This window comes from Rana temporaria, chromosome 4, assembly GCF_905171775.1.
Source record: "Rana temporaria chromosome 4, aRanTem1.1, whole genome shotgun sequence".
NCBI lineage: Eukaryota > Metazoa > Chordata > Amphibia > Anura > Ranidae > Rana > Rana temporaria.
In genome coordinates this window covers 249,230,418-249,256,720 of record NC_053492.1, presented here as the reverse complement: position 1 = coordinate 249,256,720, position 26,303 = coordinate 249,230,418, and the positions used below count along the sequence as shown (strand labels likewise).

Sequence of the window (26,303 nt, the reverse complement as noted above, 5' to 3'; positions counted from 1 at the left end):
GTCCCTATGTGATTGCGGGTGTCAGCGGATGACCATCCGCTGACACCCGTAATCACCCGCCTCCGCAAGGCTCCGCAAAATCGGACGGAAGAAAATCCTATTTTTCTTCCGTCTGGTGGATCGGATCGGGAGATAACAGACATACGGTCCGTGTTCATCCGATCCCCCCATAGGGGAGAGCGGAGAAAAGACAGGACGGTCCCTGCACAGTGTGCGGGGACCGCCCCTGTCAGCCGACGGCTCAGCAGGGATTTTACGGAGGATCCCCGTTGAGCTTGACGGACACACGGAAGCGGATCATTACTGATCCGCCCCGTGTGAAAGGGCCCTTAGAAAGAATCTGTCACCTACTACAAGATGTTTGCACTTTCAGTAATTCAATAATTGGATAATATAACTTGTTTCTAATAAAATGTGGCAGTGTACAGTTTAATGTTACAATGTGAATACAATCAATCTAGGAAAATCCATCCCAAATTAGTCTCTGTGCTTGTGTTGCTATGGCAATTTCTATAGTGACTTTATTGTAATAATATAGAGTTTAGGTTTAGTAACAGTATATGTGTACAGAGCCCCTTCCATCCCCTCCATTCATAAACAGGAAATTGGTGGGAGGGGCTTGGAAAGGGTTTTGGAGATGCATGTGTTTAAAAAACAGATGGTGTTTGGAAGGACAAAGAGGAAGATGGTGGCCTGAATCTTGGAGAGTTTTGGAGAACTTTTAAGTTGGATTGAGCAAAGAACCATGGACATTACATCTTAACCCCCAAGTTGAGTACATGTTTCGTTTAATTAATGTGTACATATTGTACTTATAGCTTATATTTGTAGGCATATATTTTGTAAGCTATGAATTGTGTTGTATTGTGCATCCTACAGTTGTATGTGCAGATTTTTCCCTGTTTAGTAAAGCATTGATACACTACAGAAGTCTAAGGCCCCGTACACACGAGAGGATATCCGCTCGAAACGCTCTGGCGGATTTGGATCTGATGGCTGTACACACCATCAGATCGAAATCCGCGCGGAATACATCCGCGGTGACGTGTCGCGCCGTCCGCGCGACGATGACGCGGCGACGTGCGCGACGCTGGAAGGTAAATACTTCCACGCATGTGTCGAATCAATACGACGCATGCGGGGGAGCGGACGGACTGATCCGGTGAGTCTGTACAGACGACCGGATCAGTCCGCTGGACTGGATTCCAGCGGATAGATTTCTTAGCATGATAAGAAATTTATATCCGCTGGGAATCCGTCGGCTGGATTTTTATCCGCCGGAAATGTCCGCTCGGACGTACACACGATCGGATCTATCTGCTGGAACTGATCCGCGGATCAATCCCAGCGGATAGATCCAGTCTTCTGTACGAGGCCTAAAGCTTCCTTGGTTTTACCACAAGAACTTAATAGATAGACGCAAAGCATTACAGTGCTATACAGGCACAGAGCAGCTTCTTGAAGTTGAAGTCCATGCTGCTTGTATACAGCTGGTAAGCTACTCTGGGCAAAGGTTTGGGAGAGCTAAATGAAAGACACCAACCTAATGGTTGTCTACTGTTTATTAGTCAGCATAAATACAAGTAAAAAGGTTTTGCATTGTCTTAAGCTGGCTACACATTTTGCATTTTTTTTCCAATTTCCTTTAGATTTACCTTCAACTATGTAATGCAAGGACCTGACTGGTTGCATACAATTTGAAATTTTTTAGGTATGACCTCATATTCTATGGTTTTGCTAAACTTAAAGAAAAATTGTACAACAGAATTGTATAATGTGTTCTAAAATATTTGATCTAATCTAACTTATGTTAGATATATAAGGCAAACAGGTTGTACATAAATATCATTAGTACCTTGGAGTCACATTCAATGGGTTTTTTACATCCTTCACATATATTTGCAAAAAGGTTTTCAAAGCATTTGATGCAGTAGGGATTGTCGTCCTTAACGGTGTATTTCTTTCCATAGAGAGATTCCTTACAGCTCTGGCAGTCAAAGGCCTCGATATCCATAGCGGGATGGCAGCTGAATACAAGGAAATTTTCAGTTAATAGTATAAATTACTGGAGCGCTATGAAACTACTTTAATAGAATATGGTATACGATATATATATATGCTCTATATTTATCTGGTGCACCCAATCTTTTCACTTTCAATACGTTTTTATTAATGATTTGAGATACAGTTAATGATGTAGAAAGGTACACAGATATAGACAATACACAACTAAAACAGCCAGTATCATGGCGTCACATTGAAGCATAACAGAAGCCTGTACAAACCAGGTACACCTAATCTTTTCTATTGCAACTGTGTGCAATGCATGCAGTTGCAGCATGGTAGTGTGGCATTTAGGGGGTTAAACAGGCAGTAAGAAGGTGACATATTGCCCCCTCAATGCATTTTTTTTGTGTGTTTTCAGTTTTGTAGGAACAAACTACAGTCTATTTAACATGGTTTCCTATGGATGTAGTTTACATCTGTGCATTTATGGAGAGCGCCAGGGACTTTTTTCTGGTTTTTGGTTCCATAGACTTTAACCACCTGCTTACTGGGCACATATACCCCCTTCCTGCCCAGGCGAAATTTCAGCTTTCCTTTAACTTGCCTTTAACTGACAATTGCGCGGTCGTGCGACGTGGCTTCCAAACAAAATTGGCGTCCTTTTTTTCCCACAAATAGAGCTTTCTTTTGGTGGTATTTGATCACCTCTGCGCTTTTTATTTTTTGCGCTATAAACAAAAACATAGCGACAATTTTGAAAAAAAACACCATTTTTTTTACTTTTTGTTATAATAAATATCCAATTTTTTTTTTTAAATATATTTTTTCTCAGTTTAGGCCAATATGTATTCTTCTACATATTTTTGGTAAAAAAAAAAACGCAATAAGCGTATATTGATTGGTTTGTGCAAAAGTTATAGGGGCAGATCCACAGAGCAAGTACGCCGGCGTATCTACTGATACGCCGGCGTACTTTCAAATTTCCCGCGTCGTATCTTTAGTTTGAATCCTCAAACCAAGATACGACGGCATCTGGGTAAGATCCGACAGGCGTACGGCTTCGTACGCCTTCGGATCGCAGATGCAATACTTTGGCGTCCGCTGGGTGGAGTTCGCATTGTTTTCCGCGTCGGGTATGCAAATGAGCTTTTTCCGACGATCCACGAACGTACGCGCGGCCGTCGCATTTTTTTACGTCGTCTCTAGTCGGCTTTTTCCGGTGTACAGTTAAAGCTGCTATTTTGCGGCGTATAGATAGACTTGCCATGTTAAAGTATGCCCGTCGTTCCCGCGTCGAAATTTAAATTTTTTTTTTGCGTAAGTCGGCCGTGAATAGGGATGGACGTAAGTCACGTCCAAGTTCAAAAAATGACGTTGTTGCGACGTCATTTCGCGCAAAGCACGGCGGGAAATTTCGAAACGGAGCAAGCACAGTTCAATCGGCGCGGGGACGCGCTTCATTTAAATGAATCACGCCCCCTACCCACCGATTTGAATTCCGCCGCCAGAAATACACTACGCCGCCGTAACTTACGGCGCAAATTATTCCTGGATTCGACTTTAAGCCAGGTAAGATACGGCGGCCATTTGTATGTGGATCCCATAGTGCCTACAAAATAGGGGACAGAATTTTTATTTTTTTTTTACTAGGAATGGCGGTGATCTGCGACATTATGGCGGACACTTTTGACACATTTTTGGGACCATTCACATTTATACAGCGAACAGTGCTATAAATATGCACTGATTACTGTATAAATGTGACTGGCAGGGAAGGGGTTAACACTAGGGGTCGTGAAAGGGGTTAAGTGTGTACCCTGGGAGTGATTCTAACTGTGGGGGGAGGGGACTGATTGGGGGAGGTGACTGATCTGTGTCCCTATGTACAAGGGGCACAGCATCGGTCTCCTCTCCCTGACAGGACGTAGATCTGTGTGTTTACACACACAGATCCACGTCCTTGTCTCTGTGTAATGGCCGATCGCGGGTACCTGACGGATATCGCGTCCGCCGAGGACGTCAATCCCGGCATTGTAGAGCCACCTAGTGGCCGTCAATGTACAATGCAGGGCCTCCTAGTGGTTAATGGATCAAAAACGTGAAAAATGAAAATGCAAACTGCACCTGGATCATGCAAACTACAACCTGCCTAAGGCTGGATTCACACCTTTGCATTTTTAGAGATTTTTGCATTTTGCAGAATGCACTACAGTCCATTTAACATGGTTTGCTATGGAACACATTCTATAGTAAAAATTTGCAAAAAGCACTAAAAATGCATAGGTGTGAATCAGGCCTAAAAGAATATCTAGATAATTTTCTGTTGCCGAAGATGCAGAGCTGTCTGTTCGGAAGATTGGAAGGTATTTCCCACAAGGTGCATATTTCTAGTAGAGCCCTGTGTGTGGATGAAGAGGAAGGTCAGTGCTGGATCAGTCTACATTTCACATAATGGCTCCTTTGTGTTCTGCACACAGAGTCAGGACATCATTGGAGATGAGCTTCATTTTTTTTCCCTCAAAGCCAGACACCTTGTGAAAGGTCATTTACTTCCAATGTGATCATCCAGAAACAAAAAGTACAACTTTTCACATTTAGAACAAAATTTTCCGTTCGGCTTGCAGATTGGCACTGTGTCAGTGTTTTTTTTTTTTTTTTCCCTTTCTGTACCTGGCACAGTTTAGGACAGTCATGTGCTAACAAAGCTCAGCAGCAGGACTGTTACTGTGTTTAAGAATAATATTCAACTGTATGTGTTCATTGTGTATATACAGAGATAGTAGTGCCAATGAACACCTTAGTATATACGTTGCTTTGTTTCACCAATTATAGGACACCTTATTGATTTAAGGTTTGCTTGTTCTTTTCACATATTGAAAATTACTATACACGCGTCAGTCAAAACTTTATGACCCTTGACAGGTTAGACGAATAACATCTCATTACAGTGACCTCTGAAAGTGGGTTGGATATATTAGACAGCAAGTGAACATGTTGTTCCTGAAGTTGATGTGTTAGGAGCAGTAAAAAAGGTTATTGCAGATTGTTGCTTATGGGACTGCATAGCCACAGACTGGTCGGGGTGCCCATGCTGACCCCTGTCCACAGACAAAAGCACCTACAATGGGCGCGTGAACTGACAGTGGCCTGGTCTAATGCAGGGGTTGACAAATTTGCTTGGAATCTAGGAGCCAGCTAAACAAGTTAGGAGCCAGAAAACGTGCCCCGTCCCGACGAGCTTGCGCGCAAAAGCGAACACATACGTGAGCAGCGACCGCATATGTAAACAGTGTTCATACCACACATGTGAGGTATCGCCGCGATTGGTAGAGCGAGAGCAATAATTCTAGCCCTAGACCTCCTCTGTAACTCAAAACATGCAACCTGTAGAATTTTTTAAACATCGCCTATGGAGATTTTAAAGGGTAAAAGTTTGTCGCCATTCCACGAGCAGACGTAATTTTGAAGCATGACATGTTGGGTATCAATTTACTCGGCGTAACATTATCTTTCATGACATTAAAAAAATTGGGATAACTTTACTGTTGTCTTATTTTTTAATTAAAAAAAGTGTAATTTTTTCCCAAAAAAGTGCGCTTGTAAGACCGCTGCGCAAATACGGCGTGACAGAAAGTATTGCAACGATCGCCATTTTATTCTGTAGGGTGTTAGGATAAAAAATATATATAATGTTTGGGGGTTCTAATTAGAGGGAAGAAGATGGCAGTGAAAATAGTGAAAAATTTTGAAAAATTACATTAGAATTGCTGTTTAACCACTTGACAACTGGGCACTTAAACACCCTTAATAACCAGACCAATTTTCAGCTTTCGGTGCTCTCACATTTTGAATGACAATAACTCAGTCATACAACACTGTAACCAAATGAAATTTTTGTCCTTTTTTTCCCACAAATAGAGCTTTCTTTTGGTGGTATTTGATCACCTCTGCGGTTTTTATTTTTTTCGCTATAAATGAAAAAAGAACGAAAATTTTGTAAAAAAATGAATTTTTCTTCATTTCTATTATAAGATTTTGCAAAAAAATGAATTTTTCTTCATAAATTTGGCCTAAAATGTATACTGCTACATATCTTTGGTAAAAAAAAAAAAAAAAATTTGGATATTATTTAGTCTGGGTGAAAGTTATAGGGTCTACAAGCTATGGTACCAATTACTGAAAATTGATCAATTTGATCACATCTGAAGTACTGACGGCCTCTCTCATTTCTTGAGACCCTAACATGCCAGAAAAGTACAAATACCCCCTAAATGACCCCTTTTTGGAAAGAAGACATTCCAAGGTATTTAGAAAGAGGCATGGTGAGTTTTTTGAAGTTGTCATTTTTTCCCACAATTCTTTGCAAAATCAAGGTTTTTTTTTTTTTTGTTTTTTTTCCACAAAAGTTTCATATTAGCAGGTTATTTCTCACACACAGCATATGCATACCACAAATTACACCCCAAAACACATTCTGCTATTCCTCCCGAGTATGGCGATACCACATGTGTGAGACTTTTACACAGCGTGGCCACATACAGAGGCCCGACATGCAGGGAGCACCATCAGGCGTTCTGGAACACCCAGACCAATTCTGACATTCCTCTCCTACATGTAAAAATCACCATTTATTTGCTAGAAAATTACATAGAACCCCAAAACATTATATATGCTTTTTTAGCAAAGACCCTAGAGAATACAATGGCGGTCGTTGCAACTTTTTATCGCGCATGGTATTTGCACAGCAATTTTTCGAACGCATTTTTTTGGGAAATAAAACAGTTTTGTGCTTTTTAAAAAAAAAAACATTAAAGTTAGCCCAATGTTTTTGCATAATATGAAAGACGAAGTTACGCCGAGTAAATAGATACCCAACATGTCACCCTTCAATATTGCACACGCTTGTGGAATGGCGCCAAACTTCGCTACTTAAAAATCCCCATAGGTGACGTTTTAAATGTTTTTACTGGTTACATGTTTTTAGTTACAGAGGAGGTCTGGGGCCAAAATGATTGCTCTCGCTCTAACGTTCGCAGCGATACCCCACATGTGTGGTTTGAACTCAGTTTTCATATGTGGGCGGGACTTACGTACACATTCGCTTCTGTATACGAGCACGCGGGAACAGGGGCGCTTTAAATATTTATTTTTTATTTTTATTGTTCATTTTACTTAATTTATTTTAGTTTGACACGTTTTTCCCCAAAAATAAATGTTTTGATCACTTTTATTCCAATTACAAGGAATGTAAACATCCCTTGTAATAGGAATATAGCATGACAGGTCCTCTTTACAGTGAGATATGGGGTCAATAAGACCCCACATCTCACCTCTAGGCTGGGAAGCTTGGAAAAAAACAAGAAAAAAAACAAGAAAAAAAACGATCCTGGCTTCGATCGCAGCGGTGAGTCAGAAGAAGCACCGGAGGGCGAAGGGAGTGGGGACGTCCCTTTTTGCCTCCCGTAAGAACGATCAAGAGGCGGAACAGCCGCCATGATCGTTCTTATGGTGTAGAGAATCGCCGGCTGAAAAAAATGATATCTGAATGATGCCTGTAGCTGCAGGCATCATTTAGATATCCCTGCACAAAGTCAAGGACCTCATATGACGTGGGCGGGAAGTGGTTAAAACACATTTTTTTCCCCAGAGTATTTTCTGGGTATTGCAAAGTATTGGCCGGGGTATTGCAAAGTATTGGTGTGGGGGTATTGCAGAGTATGGTGCGGGGGTATTGCAGAGTATGGTGCGGGGGTATTGCAGAGTATTGGTGCGGGGGTATTGCAGAGTATTGGTGCGGGGGTATTGCAGAGTATTGGTGCGGGGGTATTGCAGAGTATTGTGTGGGGGGTATTGCAGAGTATGGTGCGGGGGTATTGCAGAGTATTGTGCGTGGGGTATTGCAGAGTATTGTGTGGGGGGTATTGCAGAGTATTGTGTGGGGGGTATTGCAGAGTATGGTGCGGGGGTATTGCAGAGTATTGGTGCGGGGGTATTGCAGAGTATTGGTGCGGGGGTATTGCAGAGTATTGTGCGTGGGGTATTGCAGAGTATTGTGCGTGGGGTATTGCAGAGTATTGTGCGTGGGGTATTGCAGAGTATTGTGCGTGGGGTATTGCAGAGTATTGTGCGTGGGGTATTGCAGAGTATTGTGCGTGGGGTATTGCAGAGTATTGTGCGTGGGGTATTGCAGAGTATTGTGCGTGGGGTATTGCAGAGTATTGCGAGTGGGGTATTGCAGAGTATTGCGCGGGGGGTACTGCAGAGTATTGCGCGGGGGGTATTGCAGAGTATTGCGCGGGGGTATTGCAGAGTATTGCGCGGGGGGTATTGCAGAGTATTGCGCAAGGGGTACTGCAGAGTACTGGCAGGGGGTACTGCAGAGTATTGCGCGGGGGTATTGCAGAGTATTGCGCGGGGGTATTGCAGAGTATTGCGCGGAGGTATTGCAGAGTATTGCGCGGGGGTATTGCAGAGTATTGCGCGGGGGTATTGCAGAGTATTGCGCGGGGGTATTGCAGAGTATTGCGCGGGGGTATTGCAGAGTATTGCGCGGGGGTATTGCAGAGTATTGCGCAAGGGGTACTGCAGAGTATTGCGCGGGGGTATTGCAGAGTATTGCGCGGGGGTATTGCAGAGTATTGCGCGGGTGTTTTGCAGAGTATTGCGCGGGTGTTTTGCAGAGTATTGCGCGGGTGTTTTGCAGAGTATTGCGCGGGTGTTTTGCAGAGTATTGCGCGGGTGTTTTGCAGAGTATTGCACGGGTGTTTTGCAGAGTATTGCGCGGGGGTATTGCAGAGTATTGCGCGGGTGTTTTGCAGAGTATTGCGCGGGTGTTTTGCAGAGTATTGCGCGGGTGTTTTGCAGAGTATTGCGCGGGTGTTTTGCAGAGTATTGCGCGGGTGTTTTGCAGAGTATTGCGCGGGTGTTTTGCAGAGTATTGCGCGGGTGTTTTGCAGAGTATTGCGCGGGTGTTTTGCAGAGTATTGCGCGGGGGTATTGCAGGGAAGGCAGAGCATTGCAGAGTATTGCGCAGGGAAGGCAGAGTATTGCAGGGGTTAATGCAGGGATGGCTGAGCAGGGATGGATGGATCTGTGACTGCAATAGTCACAGATCCATCCCACACTGCTGCTGCCATCCGCGCTCTCCTCTCACACTGTACCGATCGGTACAGCGAGAGGAGGGAGGAACCGGCGTCATCAAATGACGCCGGTTTGTTTACCTGTGGTCGCGCCGTCATTGGACGGCGCGATCACATGGTAAAAGACCGGCGTTGCCGGTCAGTTACCGTGATCTGTGTAGCGCCGGGTCTCATAGACCCGGCGCGCACAGAATTTTCTGTGTGCGCGCCCGAGGCGGCGCGCATTACTGCTTCTGGTGGGCGCCGTTTCAGAACGGCGACCCCCAGTTAAGCAACCACCTTGCCGCCGTTTGTAGACGGCGGCTGGTGGTTAAGTGGTTAACTTGTAATGCTTAACTTGTAATACCAACGGCCACCACCAGATGGCGCCAGCTTACACATCTGGTGGTAATAACTTGTAATACCAACGGCTCACCACCAGATGGCGCCAGCTCACGAAAAAAAAATGATGAATCACATTTTCTTTTACATCATGTGAGCAAGTACCCCCCTTCATGGAAACCATATTCTCTGATGGCAGTGGCCTCTTTCAGCACGAGAAAGTGCCCTGTCACACTGTAAAAATGGTTTAGGGAACACAACAACAAGTTTAAGATGTTGACTTGCCCTCCAAACACTCTCAGATCTCAATCCAATCGGGCATCTGTGGGATGTGCTAGAAAGACAAGTCTAATCCATGGAGGCCCCACCTCACAACATATAGCACTTAAAGGATCTGCTACTGATGGCTTAGTGACAGATACCACAACATACCTTTGGAGGTCAAGTGGTGGCCATGTCGTGACTGGTCTGGCCTGTTTTGGCAGCAAAAGGGGGACCTACTCAATATTGGGTGGGTAATCGTAAAGTCAACCCTCAAAAAATCCACTCGCCTGCTCGCATTTTGCGAATGGATTTTGAGGGCTGGTGAGGAAGGGCTGCCTGGAAACTGGGGGTGAGCCGGCAGCCTGTGTGAAATGGGAGTCCTTCTCCCAGTGATCACAGAGGGGAAGAGAGAGAGAGAGAGAGGGCCGCCCAGGTGTTCAAAGCGCAGCGCGGGGAACACAGCGATAACAGCTTTCATTTCAATAGCCATTTTCCCCACTGCACGCTGTCAGATACAGCTCCTCCTCCTGGGACTTTGATAGACAGATCACCCGTCTAATCCCAGTGACGGGTGATCTGTCAATCAAAGTTTCCCGGCCAGGGGGCAGGGCTGTATATGACGTTACATGACTGGAACACGGCTATTGAAATTAAAGCTGTTATCGATGTGTTCCCCGCGCTGCGCTCTGAACACCTGGGCGGCTCTCCTGTTCCTCTCCTCCTTTGCACAGGTAGGCTGCATGGTGCACAGCTGCATCGTGGACACAAGACTGCATTAGTGGGCACAAGGCTGCATGGTGGACACAAGACTGCATCGGTGGGCACAAGGCTGCATGGTGGGCACTGGGCACAAGGCTGCATGGTGGGAACAAGGCTGCATGATGGGCACTGGACACAAGGCTGCATGGTGGACACAAAGCTGCATTGGTGGGCACAAGGCTGCATGGTGGGCAAAAGACTGCATTGGTGGGCACAAGGCTGCATTAGTGGGCACAAGGCTGCATAGTGGACACATGGCTGCATGGGGGACACATGGCTGCATTGGTGGATACAAGACTGTATTGTTTGGCACAAGGCTGCATTGGTGGGCACAAGGTTGCATTGGTGGGCACAAGGTTGCATTGGTGGGCACTGGGCACAAGGCTGCATTGGTGGGCACAAGGCTGCATGGTGGGCACTGGACCCAAGGCTGCATTGGTGGGCACAAGGCTGCATTGGTGTACACAAGGCTATATTGGTGGGCACTGGACACAAGGCTGCATTGTGGGCACAAGGCTGCATTAGTGGGCAAAAGGCTGCATCGGTGGGCACATGGCTGCATGGTGGAAACAAGGCTGCATTGGTAGGCACAAGGCTGCATTGGTGGGCACGGGGCACAAGGCTGTATGGTGGACACAAAGCTGCATTGGTTGGCACAAGGCTGCATGGTGGGCACTGGGCACAAGGCTGCATTGTGGACACACACATCCTGCATTGGTAGGCACAGATACAGTTGTTAATATTTATTTTTATAACTTAATTCTGCATAATACATTTAAGTGTCATTTTATGAGATAATTTATGAGGGTGTTTTTAGGGGCGGAATTAGGGGCGGGGCGGGCTAGGGTGGGGCAACTGGTGGCGAGTAACCCTTGAGGCCTGGCTAGTAGTTCAGGGCTTGAAATTTTGAGCCCTGATAAAGTTACTTGGGGACTGGGTGGGCCTCCCTCTGTGCATGAGCGTCATGCCCCGCACCCAGCGCACAATGTCACCCTTTGGTGACACGGCGCCGGCTGCGTGTAACCCATCCTCAGCGTGCTTTGGGCATCCCCCCAGGCGCTGGTCGGTTCTGCATCAGCTGTCCTGGTGAGAATGGCCTGCCCCAACATGCCTAGCGTGACGTAGGGGACGTCATACGTTGTGGCCGGAGTGGATAAGCATTGCAGTCTTGAGAGAAAGGGGTTTCCCATTTCACTCTGCACACTCTTTGGAACACATGCTAGCCTTAGCATCACCATCAGGTGTGTCATATATTGGAGCTGCTTTCAGGCACTACCACGTCATTCCCCATGGACACCCTTCATTTCTCCTCTCCTCCCCTCGAGTGTGGTGTTATCCGCTTTGGCTTCCCGTGGATTCATGTCCCCTCAGCTCCCAACAGGGATAATCTCCAGCCTTCCTTAAACTTTCAGTTCTCTGCACTTAATGAAATATTAGAGGGCTGATAAATATGCATCCTGCATTTGCTTCTGAAGAAGTGGAACTATATCCACGAAACGCGTCAAGTTTTGAAATGCAGTTTTTTTATGCATTTAAATTCCATCTTATAGGAAGTTCAGGTTTTGTGTGCAACAACGGAATTCTTGTTGTTGTTTTTCTACTGTATGTACATCAGCTCGTCATATTTGCAATATACCATGTCTCATGTGCAATATACAAGTAAACTTTTATATGTTTTTTATATATTATTGTGGAACAATTTTCAATTGTACAAACACACATCTCACTCAAAGTCCCAAACCCCTTCCTTTTATCAATTATCAGTGATGGAGGCGTATGTTGGTTTCATCACACGCCTAATTTAAAGTCCCAAACCTCTTGTCCAAGTTGTGGCTGACTGGTGTATATTAGTATTATTTATGTAAGCATGATGCTAAACTGAAACCTTTTACATGTATTTGTTCATTTAAAAAAGGTCCTTTAAAATTTGGTGTCGATTTTTCTCGGTTAATCTTCTTCTTCTCGTATAGAGAAATTCATTTGTTTTCTTAATTTCTCCACTTATTACACTAAGTGATGCTGACATATACTGATTACAAGTCAGGCCGATTCAGTTAACTGATAATTATACTGACTGACTTCATAGGCATATCTAGGGCAGACAGTTCATACTGTCTGACATCTAGATTAAGTGTTTAGAGGCAATATTCTTCATGCTTTCTGGAAATACTGGTACATTCATTTGTAAAAACAGGGACAATTAGGACAAGTGACGAGCAAGTCAATTTACTGAAGGTTTGGCAAATCTATTTTAAAGTTCAACGAACCCAAACTTTGTGACGAATCCCACAGAAGTCTATCAGAGTGAATCCTGCAGATTCATGGGCTAATAGGCAAACTATTGTAAAAATAGATTGTATGGGGATCAAGGCACTGCCATGGACAACATTTAAAAGAGCAAAACAATTTTTTTTCAGAGTTTTTTTTAAAAGTCCAGTAGGAACTGGGCTTTTTAATGCGGCTTTAAGTACAACATGGAAAAAGACCAATCCTTTCAAACAAAATGTTTGGGAGATGCCTCTAAGCTGTGTATGGTTTTACAGAACAGTACAATTGTATTGGACACCGTCAGTCACTTGGTATTCTGGCATTACACAATGGGTGTGTCATTGATTTTTTTTTTTTACTTTTACATTGACGCGGCTTAAATACACAAGCAGAACACCAGGGGCTGACTGACCATTGAGGCTCTTGGGCACTGCTGAGGGCCCCATGCCACTTGGGGGCCCCATCAGGGTTGCCAGGCTCAATAAAACCAGGGACAGTATGTAAAAATGTGTGTTTTTTTTTACATCTGTCCCTGATATGTCCGAAACTGACATGCTTTTGATGTGAAAATCCTGAGATTTTAGCTGCCCTGCCTCTGCACTGCCTTCTGGTGTGGTGGCCATCTGTAAGCCCGGGGGGGCCCCATAATCTTCTATTGCCCGGGGGCCCCATGAGTTGTCAGTCCGCCCCTGCAGTACACTAATCTGATTAATTTCAACTTCAAAAAGTCTTTTTTTTTTTAAGTAGTTTTGGACACGACACCTGTTTTTTGGCAATAGACCTGCATTGACCTTTGAAAGTAGCAGCCACAATAGATAGGGAAATTCTCACTTAAAGAAAATGAAGGCAAAGACCATGCTGCTTTCAAAATAAGTCAATGCAGAATTTACAAAAAAAGGCTTCAAAGCCAAAACCCCACATTCTGTAAAATCCCTACCATTTCTTTATCCCAAATGCTTCCAAAAAGAATTGTAACATGAGTCACTTTTGGGCACAGGTTGAGCCAGGAAATAAAGAGACATATATTGGATTGTTTTAACATGGACAGTAATCTACCATATATTCTTTAAATGTCTGTAAAGGATATTGTGACCCAACCAGTCAATACTGACTCTGTTCTATGATTAGCCCTGACTAGTGACATGCTAATTGAGTCAGGGCCTGGAAGACATTTCATTGTCCTTGTGTAAAGGTGTTAATCCAGGTCAGCTCCCAGACCTCTAATTATGTATGCTAAATACTGTTTATGTGTGGAATGTACTTGTCGGAGACAGAGCGTCTGTCTGGGGATGTGGATTGGAAGGAGATCATTGTGTGATGTGTCGGTGGGGAGTTGATTGTTCTTTTAATGCCTTGTACTGTATATAAGACTGAAAGAAACCATTAAAGTTAGCATTATATTTGAAACCAGAAGCACAGAGCTGTGTGTCTCGTGTCTGGGGGGAATTCTTATGGGTCGTGTTCATTTGCCGGATTGTGGAGTGTCGATAAGCTGTCTTGGATGGGATGGAAGGTCGTAAACGGTGGTGACCGTTACAAGAATCAAAACATAGACCTCAGGAATGTGTTTGGTAGAAATTGGCTATCATCTTGGACAGTACGTGGACACTTGAATAGGCAGCAAATAAAGTGAGACACAGCAGGTTTTATCTTGCAATACAAATTTGAATCTGAGAGACAATAGCCACAAATATTTTAGAGTGGCTGGATGGAATGTGAGAAGGTTGGCTAAGCCACAATTTAAGAGTGGGAAGAGACAGGTTTTTTTGTCTTGAAATCAAGAGTGTATTATCTGAGAGTTATTAGCCACAACTATTGTACAGTGGCTGGACAGTATGTAAGCAACTTGGTTAAGCCGGCCATAGATATATTGAATCTCGACCGGTTCAGCAGGGACAGACCGAGATTCGATCCATCTATGGGCAGACGGATTATACACAAGTTGATCTGTTAATTGACTAGAGTACAACCAGCACGGTTGCCCCCTCCACTACAGATGCCCCTCCACTACCAGAGGAACCATCACCCATCTCCTGGCTGATTGGCTTCCTTAAGCAATGACACAAAACTGTAGTCCTTAGCAACAACCCAATCATTTTCACCGGACAGTACTCTGTGTGTTAGACCCATGTATTCTATCTTTCTCAAGATCAGTCCCCTTGTTGCATTGAAAGCCCTGTTCTTTAGATGTGTGTGCATGCAACCCTTTAAGACTTCAGACTAGGCAAAGAAAGTACACCAACAAATATCTTTAACTGAGGTTACTGATCACAGTACAGTTCTCAAAAGCAGTTCAACACAATTCCTGTACAGAGCTCTTTCAACAATCTATAGAATGTACATACCTTATACAGAAGGCAAGTCCAGAAAGCAATCCTTCTTAACGCAATTGTCCATTAAGGCAATAATCCATAAGAGGTACTGCAAGTCCCTTAGAGTCCATGATTGTCAATAATCCACAATGGCTGTAAGTCCATGATTAACAGCTACAAGTCCATAAGGTCCCTAGGCATAAGACCCTCCCCAGAGACCCTGATACCGCTCCAATTACCCATTTGCCACACGCAACCACAGGCCTTAAACCCAATACAGTGAATCTAAAATCATCCCTAATTAGGATACATTTGTAAATAATCATGGGAGGGTTCTGGACTGTTCATACCAAATTCTTCTTAATCTTGTTACCCTCACATCCCTTCTTTTCTTTGAGTGGCCATTTGGATCACTGCAGTAGTGTAGTGACACAAAAGTAAAAGAACTGTAGAGCTGTAGCTTTATACTAAAAACAGCTTAGTATACAAAAGTTAAGGCCTAAAATGCAGCACTGTTCCATCTACACAGCCTGGCTACTGGCAGGCATCTGCTCCCCCCAAAAGGTGCCAAATGGGGCAGCTGTGGTGGAAATTTAAAGATGTATTTAATATGTATTGTCATAGTGTCACCCAGTCTTAGTACTTCCACAACCCGCTCTAAACAGAGCAGACTGGGGCAGTCTGAGGCTGGTTGAATCTCGTCTGGTAGTAGAAAATGTCTTGAGGTTGGAGTGTGATGTTTGCGGCGTGGGCTTATGTCTGCCGGCGAGGGGCCCTCTGTGCATTTAGCACCGACGGTCTTTGAGGAGGGGATGCGCTCACTCCGCAAGCACACTAGTGGTTATGGACAGATGTACGCTCTTATCTGGGTCTTGTCTGATCAGCATGGCTTGGGATTCGTAGCGTACGCCTGTAGATAGCCTCCATTCCACCTTTAATAAGGACATAATCTGGAAATGCATTATTCTATGAAATGGTGCAGATTAAGGATTCTATCAGCGATTAATATGAGAGCTTGTGATCGTTTATGGAGTCAGGGGGGGCACATTCACTCCCTGCCCAGACACGCCCATAAGACTTTAGCCAGCATTGTATGTATTTGTATTCATTGTATGTATTTCTATTCATTGTATTGTATTGTGGTGTTGTTGTATTATTTTGTTATTGTTATATTACTGTATTGAATCCCTGTTGGAAGGGTTTCCGTATATGGGCATCTGCCGGGTGGAGCTGACACCCTGTGAGCTCACTTCCTATGGAGGCGGTCACATGTTGTGACATCACTTCCTACTGGGTCTTTAATAAAACTGCCTGTGAGGGCGTCGGCAAACCTGTGATGACTGGGACGGTGACTTGAGAACAAGCTGGTGTGAGGTCTCTTGACTTGAATGAATGGCAGGGAATATATGGTGAGTCAATTTATTTAGCTTTAAGATGGATTATTTCATTAAGACTGAGTATGTGCTTTTTAGCACAGGGCAAAATGGCGGTATGCTCTGCGTACAGCCAATTTTGCCATGTCACAGCGGAGGGGGAGGAAGCAAACAAGCAGAGCTTCCCCTTTTGGGTGAAGCTCCACTTTAACAAAGGTGCCAGATCCTAAGTAAAAAAGCCTGCTTCCTGTCAGCATGCTAAAAAGAAGGACCCTTGTTGTCTGAGTGTAAGCAGTGGGCTCTCTGCAGAAGTACAATGCACCACCCCCTAAACTAGGGCTTTACGATCCACAGGCTGCATGAGCTTTGCTGATTGGAGAGCTCTAGCCCTTTCAGACCTCTGCAGAAACACCACCGCTTTCACGCAAGGATTCTTTTCTGCAGCATGGTGGCCAGGGACAGGATTTTCTACATGGCTAAGGCTGCTTTCTACAGAAAATAGCTGTAAGATTTTGCACGCCAATTTATTTTGATGCACGTGTAATGTATTTAAGTGATTTTAACTTTAAGTTAAATTGCACTTTAATGCTCTATTATGATGCTACCTTTGATCCCTTTTTATTGTTTGGTTTGCAGAGTTTCAGCAAATCACATAGCATCCAGTGTGAAAAAATGAACATATATTAAAAACACCCCCCTGTCACCATTACAATATTAGAATATTGTGTAATGCAACTCCCACGACAGACAATAAGCAGGGCCAAACAATTGCCAAATAGTATGAGTGCTATAGATCAAAAAGTGAAACTTTTTAAAGGGTGTTATTTGTTTTATCTCAATTTGCAAGTACATAAGAAGGGTTTTCTGTTCCATAAATTAGGTGGAACATGTCCTGGTGTTCTCCATTAAATCACCCCTTTTGAGTACATTTTCATTAGTTTTCTCTTGTGCTAGCAATTCCTCCTCTAGAGGTCATCTTGCAACTTTCCATAGAGACAAATTTGAACAGGGACATTTCTGATATAAAGCAGATGCTGATGGTGTGATCTCATAATTCTTAATTTTTTTACAAAATGTTCAAGAATGTTCTAGTTTTTGTAATGATGGCAAATGTATCTTCTTTATATATATATAAAAACAAGTATATGAAAATCAATAGTATGCAGACAACACTGACCTAGAAACGCATGTTACTACTAAATGCATACAGATATAAACATTTGGTGAGTAAAATGATTCTATGATTGCATTTATAAAGTATAGCACATTGTTATAGAAATATCATTGCAATGTTTTGGTTGTGATACTGAGTTTGAAAATACATTGGATAGTTGGAAAACTGTCCATCAAACAAGAGAAAGGGAAGATAATTTCATGTTTCCTTTGTTAGAAAAGAACAACAGCATGTAAAGTAAAGTCGCAGGTTGCGCTGTGGTATTATAGTGTATAGTACATGTTCTGTGTTTCCATTGGCAAATATAATGGGGATTCGGGGAGGGGGGTATGTGTGAGGAGGAAGAATAGGGGGGGGGAATATGTGTGAGAAGAAAGAATGGGGGATATGTGTGAGGAGGAAGAATGGGTAATATGTGCGAGGAGGAAGAATTGGGGGTATATGTGTGAGGAGGAAGAATGGGTGGTATATGTGCGAGGAGTAAGAATGGGGGGTATATGTGCGAGGAGGAAAAATAGGAGGATATGTGTGAGGAGGAAGAATGGGGGGATATGTGTGAGGAGGAAGAATGGGGGTAGATATGTATGAGGAGGAAGAATGGGGGGATATGTGTGAGGAGGAAGAATGGGGGGGATATGTGTGAGGAGGAAGAATGGGGGGATATGTGTGAGGAGGAAGAATGGGGGGATATGTGTAAGGAGGAAGAATGGGGGTAGATATGTATGAGGAGGAAGAATGGGGGGATATGTGTCAGGAGGAAGAATGGGGGTAGATATGTGTGAGGAGGAAGAATGGGGGGATGTGTGAGGAGGAAGAATGGGGGGATGTGTGAGGAGGAAGAATGGGGGGATATGTGTCAGGAGGAAGAATGGGGGTAGATATGTGTGAGGAGGAAGAACGGGGGTAGATATGTGTGAGGAGGAAGAATAGGGGGATATGTGTGAAGAGGAAGAATGGGGGGATATGTATAAAGAGGAAGAATGGGGGGATATGTGCTGGGAGGAAGAATGGGGGGGGAATATGTGTGAGACAGAAGAATGGGGGGGAAGTGTTAGGAGGAAGAATGGGGGGATATGTGTGAGGAGGAAAAATGGGGGGGGGGGTTTGTGAGGAGGAAGAATGGGGGAGATATATGTGGGGAGGAAGAATAGGGGTATATGTGTGAGAATAGTGTGAAGAATGGGGGGATATGTGTTAAGAGGAAGAATGGGGGAATATGTATAAGGAGGAAGAATGGGGGGGGGGGTATGTGCTGGGAGGAAGAATGGGGGAATATGTGTGAGAAGGAAGTAAGGGGGGGAATGTGTTAGTAGGAAGAATGGGGGGATATGTGTGAGGAGGAAAAATGGGGGAATAAATGTGTGAGGAGGAAGAATGGGGGGGACATGTGTGAGGAGGAAGAATGGGGGATATGTGTGAGGAGGAAGAATGGAGGAGATATGTGTGAGGAGGAAGAATAGGGGGAGATATGTGTGAGAAGGAAGAATGGGGGGAGATATGTGTGAGGAGGAAGAATGGGGAAGGATATGTGCTGGGAGGAAGAATGGGGGGATATGTGTGAGGAGGAAGAATGGGAGGATATGTGTGAGGAGGAAGAATGGGAGGATATGTGTGAGGAGGAAGAATGGGGGGATATGTGTGAGGAGGAAGAATGGGGGTAGATATGTATGAGGAGGAAGAATGGGGGGATATGTGTCAGGAGGAAGAATGGGGGTAGATATGTGTGAGGAGGAAGAATGGGGGGATGTGTGAGGAGGAAGAATGGGGGGATATGTGTCAGGAGGAAGAATGGGGGTAGATATGTGTGAGGAGGAAGAACAGGGGTAGATATGTGTGAGGAGGAAGAATAGGGGGATATGTGTGAAGAGGAAGAATGGGGGGATATGTATAAGGAGGAAGAATGGGGGGATATGTGCTGGGAGGAAGAATGGGGGGGGGGGGAATATGTGTGAGACGGAAGAATGGGGGGGAAGTGTTAGGAGGAAGAATGGGGGGATATGTGTGAGGAGGAAAAATGGGGGAAGATATGTGTGAGGAGGAAGAATGGGGGGGACGTGTGTGAGGAGGAAGAATGGAGGAGATATGTGTGAGGAGGAAGAATAGGGGGAGATATGTGTGAGGAGGAAGAATGGGGGGAGATATGTGTGAGAAGGAAGAATGGGGGGAGATATGTGTGAGGAGGAAGAATGGGGGAGGATATGTGCTGGAGGAAGAATGGGGGGATATGTGTTGGGAGGAAGAATGGAGGGATATGTGTGAGGAAGAAGAGTTGGGGAGGATATGTGTGAGGAGGAAGAATAGGGGTATATGTGTGAGAATAGTGTGAAGAATGGGGGGATATGTGTTAAGAGGAAGAATGGGGGGGGGGTATGTGCTGGGAGGAAGAATGGGGGAATATGTGTGAGAAGGAAGTAAGGGGGGGGAATGTGTTAGTAGGAAGAATGGGGGGGATATGTGTGAGGAGGAAAAATGGGGGAATAAATGTGTGAGGAGGAAGAATGGGGGGGACATGTGTGAGGAGGAAGAATGGGGGATATGTGTGAGGAGGAAGAATGGAGGAGATATGTGTGAGGAGGAAGAATAGGGGGAGATATGTGTGAGGAGGAAGAATGGGGGGAGATATGTGTGAGAAGGAAGAATGGGGGGAGATATGTGTGAGGAGGAAGAATGGGGGAGGATATGTGCTGGGAGGAAGAATGGGGGGATATGTGTGAGGAGGAAGAATGAGAGGATATGTGTGAGGAGGAAGAATGGGAGGATATGTGTGAGGAGGAAGAATGGGGGGATATGTGTGAGGAGGAAGAATGGGGGTAGATATGTATGAGGAGGAAGAATGGGGGGATATGTGTCAGGAGGAAGAATGGGGGTAGATATGTGTGAGGAGGAAGAATGGGGGGATGTGTGAGGAGGAAGAATGGGGGGATATGTGTCAGGAGGAAGAATGGGGGTAGATATGTGTGAGGAGGAAGAACGGGGGTAGATATGTGTGAGGAGGAAGAATAGGGGGATATGTGTGAAGAGGAAGAATGGGGGGATATGTATAAGGAGGAAGAATGGGGGGATATGTGCTGGGAGGAAGAATGGGGGGGGGGGAATATGTGTGAGACGGAAGAATGGGGGGGAAGTGTTAGGAGGAAGAATGGGGGGATATGTGTGAGGAGGAAAAATGGGGGAAGATATGTGTGAGGAGGAAGAATGGGGGGGACATGTGTGAGGAGGAAGAATGGAGGAGATATGTGTGAGGAGGAAGAATAGGGGGAGATATGTGTGAGGAGGAAGAATGGGGGTAGATATGTGTGAGGAGGAAGAATAGGGGGAATATGTTTGAGGAGGAAGAATGGGGGGAGATATGTGTGAGGAGGAAGAAAGGGGGGGTGATATGTGTGAGGAGGAAGAATAGGGGGAGATATGTGTGAGGAGGAAGAATGGGGGGAGATATGTGTGAGGAGGAAGAATGGGGGAGGATATGTGCTGGGAGGAAGAATGGGGGGGATATGTGTTGGGAGGAAGAATGGGGGGATATGTGTTGGGAGGAAGAATGGGGGGAGATATGTGTGGGGAGGAAGAATGGGGGAGATATGTGTGAGAAGGAAGAATGGGGGGGGGTATGTGTGAGGAGGAAGAATGGGGGGAGATATGTGTGAGGAGGAAGAATGGAGGGAGATATGTGTTGGAAGGAAGAATAGAGGGATATGTGTGAGGAGGAAGAGTGGGGAAAGATATGTGCTGGGAGGAGGGTTTTGGGGGGATAGTATTTTAGAGGGGGTTGTGCTAGAGGGATTTGTGGAAATGTGTCCTAGGAGGGGGGTTGAAGAAAGAAGATTTGTGCTGAGAGGGGGGATGGGGGGGGATTTTGTACTAGGAGGAAGTAGGGGGATTTGGGCTAATAGGAGGGATTGGGGGGAGAAGACTTGTGCTAGGATAGAAAGTCTGAGAAGAAAGAGGACATATGTGCTAGGAGGGGGGATTTCCGTTTGGAAATGTCAGGTAGATTGTACGGGGCCCTGTGATTTCTAACAGCGGCCCTGTTTGTCTGATCTAGTTGGTGTGATACAAGGGCTAGCCAGTGAATTGTGGTAGGAAAGGAGTAATACAAGACAGTTAGCCTAGTAGGGAAGGATGCTTAAATCTAGCCTTGAGGGGCTAAAATTTAGAAACAGACATTAGGAAGAACATGCATATGCACACACACACTTTCTTACTTTAATATCAAAATTCCATTTACCAGAATAACACAGCATGGTTACAAAAAAGCTTCATTTTAGTGCCATTATACATTCAGTTCTCTTGAATAAAAGAACAACTTGCTCCGTTCACTGATAAGAACATTTGGCAATCAATGTTAATACGTGAGAAACAGAAGTGTTTCTATATAAAGACAACACTGTATTTGGAAGGTTCCATTCCTGTTAGTGGTTAATGAATGCAAACACACTACAAAGGAATACAGACTCCTAGTACCTAGATATAACCTCCAATATTCGAATCTAGTATAAAATGCCTAACAATACATCGGTCCCCTGTAAGTAATATTAATAATAATACATACAGTATATCAGATATACAGTAAAAGTGCAGACCTGTACATGGATCTTCTTTCCCTTACGCTTTCCAGTCTTGGAGCTTTTCTGTGTTATACTGGCAGTCAGAACAGCTGATAGAGGACTCCACTTTCTTGTATCTTATTTCCAAAGCAATAGACCACTGTTGGAAATGTGCCATAGAGCAGTGACTAACTCAAAGCGGCACTACAGTTATGTTTAAAAAGGGGTGGGGTTTAACACTAGAGGACTTCTTAAAGTATTTGTCCAGCCAGAGCTTTTTTTTTTTTTTTAATAGAGTGGAGGGTTGGAATTTGTCTAGTTTTAAGTACTATCTAGGGCTCCATTAGAGGGATTCTTCCTCACATTTACCAACAGCAAATGTTTATTTTGTATTAGAGTAGCAGTGGCGGTGCGTCTATAGAGGGCGCTGGAGCGCCACCCCCTCTGGCTCTCGCACCACCACTGATTAAAATAACATAGATTCATGCATTGCATGAATCTATGTTATTTTTGCCACTGCCACTGGCCATTGCCACTACCGCAGGCTATTCAGATGGCCGGATGGTGAGCGCCGGCCACCTGAATAACGGCAGCTGGTTGGCTGTGTGGAAGTGCCTATCAGAGCCAGGCTGTAGTCGGCTTCCGCAAATTTATCTAAGGGACGTACGGGGGGTGCGTTCCTTAGATAAGACTGACCGGCGCCTCAGCCAATCAGATTCACCGGTTCTGGTTACCGGTAACCTGATTGGCTGAAGCGTCATCGAGGGTGGAGAAGACATCGAGGGACGTGGAAGGAGGATGGCTGACCCCCAGAAAGGTAAGTGTCAGGCGAGGGAGGGGCATTTTACAGGGCACAGTGGCGACAATGGGCACAGTGGCGACAATGGGCACAGTGGTATCAATGGTCACAGTGGCGACAATGGGCACAGTGGCGACAATTAAAGGGCACAGTGGCATCAATTGGCACAGAGGTGACAATTAAAGGGAACAGTGGCGACAAAGGGCACAGTGGTGACAATTGGCACAGTGGCTGCGTTTCATGGCATGGCACAGTGGCTGCGTTTGATGGCATGGCACAGTGGTGACAATTGATGGCACAGTGGCTACGTTTGATGGCATGGCACAGTGGTGACAATTGATGGCACAGTGGCTGTGTTTGATGGCATGGCACAGTGACTGCGTTTGATGGCATGGCACAGTGGTGACAATTGATGGCACAGTGGCTGTGTTTGATGGCATGGCACAGTGACTGCGTTTTATGGCATGGCACAGTGGTGATAATTGATGGCACAGTGGCTGTGTTTGATGGCATGGCACAGTGGCTGTGTTTGATGGCATGGCACAGTGACTGCATTTGATGGCATGGCAGCGTTTGATGGCATGGCACAGTGGTGACAATTGATGGCACAGTGGCTGTGTTTGATGGCATGGCACAGTGACTGCGTTTTATGACATGGCACAGTGGTGACAATTGATGGCACAGTGGCTGCGTTTGACGGTATGGCATAGTGGCTGCGTTTGCATACTCGATGTGGATTACGACGGGAACGCCACCTAGCGGACACCAAAAAATTGCATCTTAGATCCGACGCGGGAATTTTGAAATTACCGGCGTCATTTCTTTGTGGATCTACCCCATTGTGTGAATAATGTAAAACTGGAAACTTAAATAGGAATATACACTAAAAAGTGTATATAAGTGATGCAAATGTTGCACAAAACCATAAATAAATAAATAAATAAATATGTAGATGTCTCGTCCAAATCAGTGAGAGTTCTGGGAGACCAGCAGGAGGATCCTTTATTAATCTATGTTTCTATTTCACAATACTTGTCTGTTTTGACATCATCTTCTATGGACTAACTCCAAGGCTACCATCATTGGAACATCTGGTCTTTGAGATAGTCATCCATGCAACATTAGCCCTTCTAGGTGGACTGTATTTGCACTTGAGTGATCCTATTTCACATGCACATTGATGAACCATTGTTCATCTACATATTTATTTATTTATTTATTTATGTTTTTGTGCAACATTTGCATCACTTATATACACTTTTTAGTGTATATTCCTATTTAAGTTTCCAGTTTTACATTATTTACACACGATGTTTGTATGTTTATATCTGGCATGTTATTATCATTTTTATTGAACGCGATATCCCCTTCTTTATAACCCAAAAATGGAACATCCACTGGGTGCAGATACCTGTATAATACAGGTATTTTCACCCACTTCCAGGCATAGACACCCGCGGGGGTTACGCCACTTCCTGATTCCCCTAACGAAAGATGGCGGCAGTAGCATCCGAGGCCCGAGGGACGGGTCGGACTTGGGTGCCGTCATCGCGGGCGTGCTGGACAGATATGTGTCCTTATTTTAAAAGTCAGCAGCTGCCGTATTTGTAGCTGCTGACTTTAAAAAAAAAATTGGGCGGACCTCTGTTTTAAACCTACAAGTGCTTTACCATTAATATTCCTTTACATTGGCTTTTGAAATTTACTGATACAGCAATTTGGAAATTGGATGAAAGGTTTAGCACTTAAACACTTTTTAAAAGAGAAAAACTTTCATTTTATATACAATAACAGTATATAGATGAGACCAAAATGAGGGACAAATGGGGAGGAAAGAGGGACTTTGTTCCAAATCAGGGACAGTCCCTCTAAATCAGGGATAGTCGGGATCTACCTGTATTGGAAAATGTTACAACTTCTGTCTTTTTTCCCCTCTGTACTTTTCTATGTTGGTAACATTCCCAACATAGGGCTAGATTCAGGTAGGGAGCGCGTATTTGTGTGCGGGCGTAGCGTATCCTATTTACGCTACGCCCCTGCAACTTTGACAGGCAAGTGCAGTATTCACAAAGCACTTGCTCCGTAAGTTGTGGCGGCGTAGCGTAAATTGGCCGGCGTAAGCCCGCCTAATTCAAATGTGTAAGATGTGGGCGTGTTTTATGTAAAATCATTGTGACCCCACGTAAATGACGCATGCGCCGTCCGTGAACGTATCCCAGTTCGCATGCTCCAAATTAACCCGCAAAAATTCAATGCTTTTGACGTGAACGTAAATTACGCACAGCCCTATTCGCAAACGACTTACACAAACGACGTAATCGATGGAAAATTTGACGCGGTCCCGACGTCCATACTTAACATTGGCTGCGCCTCATATAGCAGGGGTAACTTTACACCGGAAAAAGCCTTACGTAAACGGCGTATCTTTACTTCGACGGCCGGGCGTACCTTTGTGAATAGGCGTATCTAGCTGATTTACATATTCTAGGTGTAAATCAGCGTACACACCCCTAGCGGCCAGCGTAAATAAGCAGCTAAGATACGACGGCGTAGGAGACTTACGCCGGTCGTATCTTAGCAATATTTAAGCGTATCTCAGTTTAAGAATACGCTTAAATATACGATGGCGGGGATTCAGACTTACGACGGCGTCTCTACTGAAACGCCCGTCGTAAGTCTTCATGAATCTGGCCCTTAGTATATAAAAAATATCATACAATTACATTTCATAAAACGTTAAGGCACAAGTACATGTTTATTGTATAAAACAGTAAAACAAAAATAAAAAAAAACCCAGCTACAAAAACCACAAGCCCCCAGGGACTACTTATCCCTTGCATCCCCTTCTCTTTTTCCAGCTTTGTCATGTTTTCTATAGTCTATTTTTAGATAAGCCAGTTAAATGAACATGCAAAATTTTTCACCAGACTTCCTGCTGTGCTAAGAAAAATGAGCAGTCTTGAAGGAGCTGTAACAAGTTACATTATGTGAAAATATATCTGCTATCTAATGGAAGATATGTATACAGTATGTGTGTCTATATATACAGTATCTCACAAAAGTGAGTACACCCCTCACATTTTTGTGAATATTTTATTATATCTTTTCATGTGACAATGCTGAAGAAATTACACTTTGTGAGTGTACAGCTTGTATAACAGTGTACATTTGCTGCCCCCTCAAAATAACTCAACACCGCCATTAATGTCTAAACTGCTGGCAACAAAAGTGAGTACACCCCTAAGTGAAAATGTCCAAATTGGGCCCAACATGTCAATATTTTGTGTGGCCACCATTATTTTCCAGCACTGCCTTAACCCTCTTGGGCATGGAGTTCACCAGA

General features: G+C 44.5%; 1 protein-coding gene across 2 annotated transcripts in view; it reads right to left on the bottom strand.

Moving 5' to 3' along the window:
* Positions 1 to 26,303, bottom strand: part of FHL5 (four and a half LIM domains 5) — a 67,190-nt gene that overhangs the window by 27,271 nt on the left and 13,616 nt on the right. Inside the window, exons 1-2 of one of the 2 annotated variants that reach the window (XM_040350126.1) lie at positions 22,198 to 22,385; positions 1,856 to 2,027 (exon numbers count right to left, since the gene is read on the bottom strand). In XM_040350126.1, coding sequence (XP_040206060.1) covers positions 1,856 to 2,027; positions 22,198 to 22,205 — 180 coding nt within the window. In that variant the 5' untranslated portion in view covers positions 22,206 to 22,385. Of the gene's footprint in view, positions 1 to 1,855; positions 2,028 to 22,197; positions 22,386 to 26,303 lie in introns of those variants that run through there. The other variant, XM_040350127.1, reaches the window with a different exon arrangement.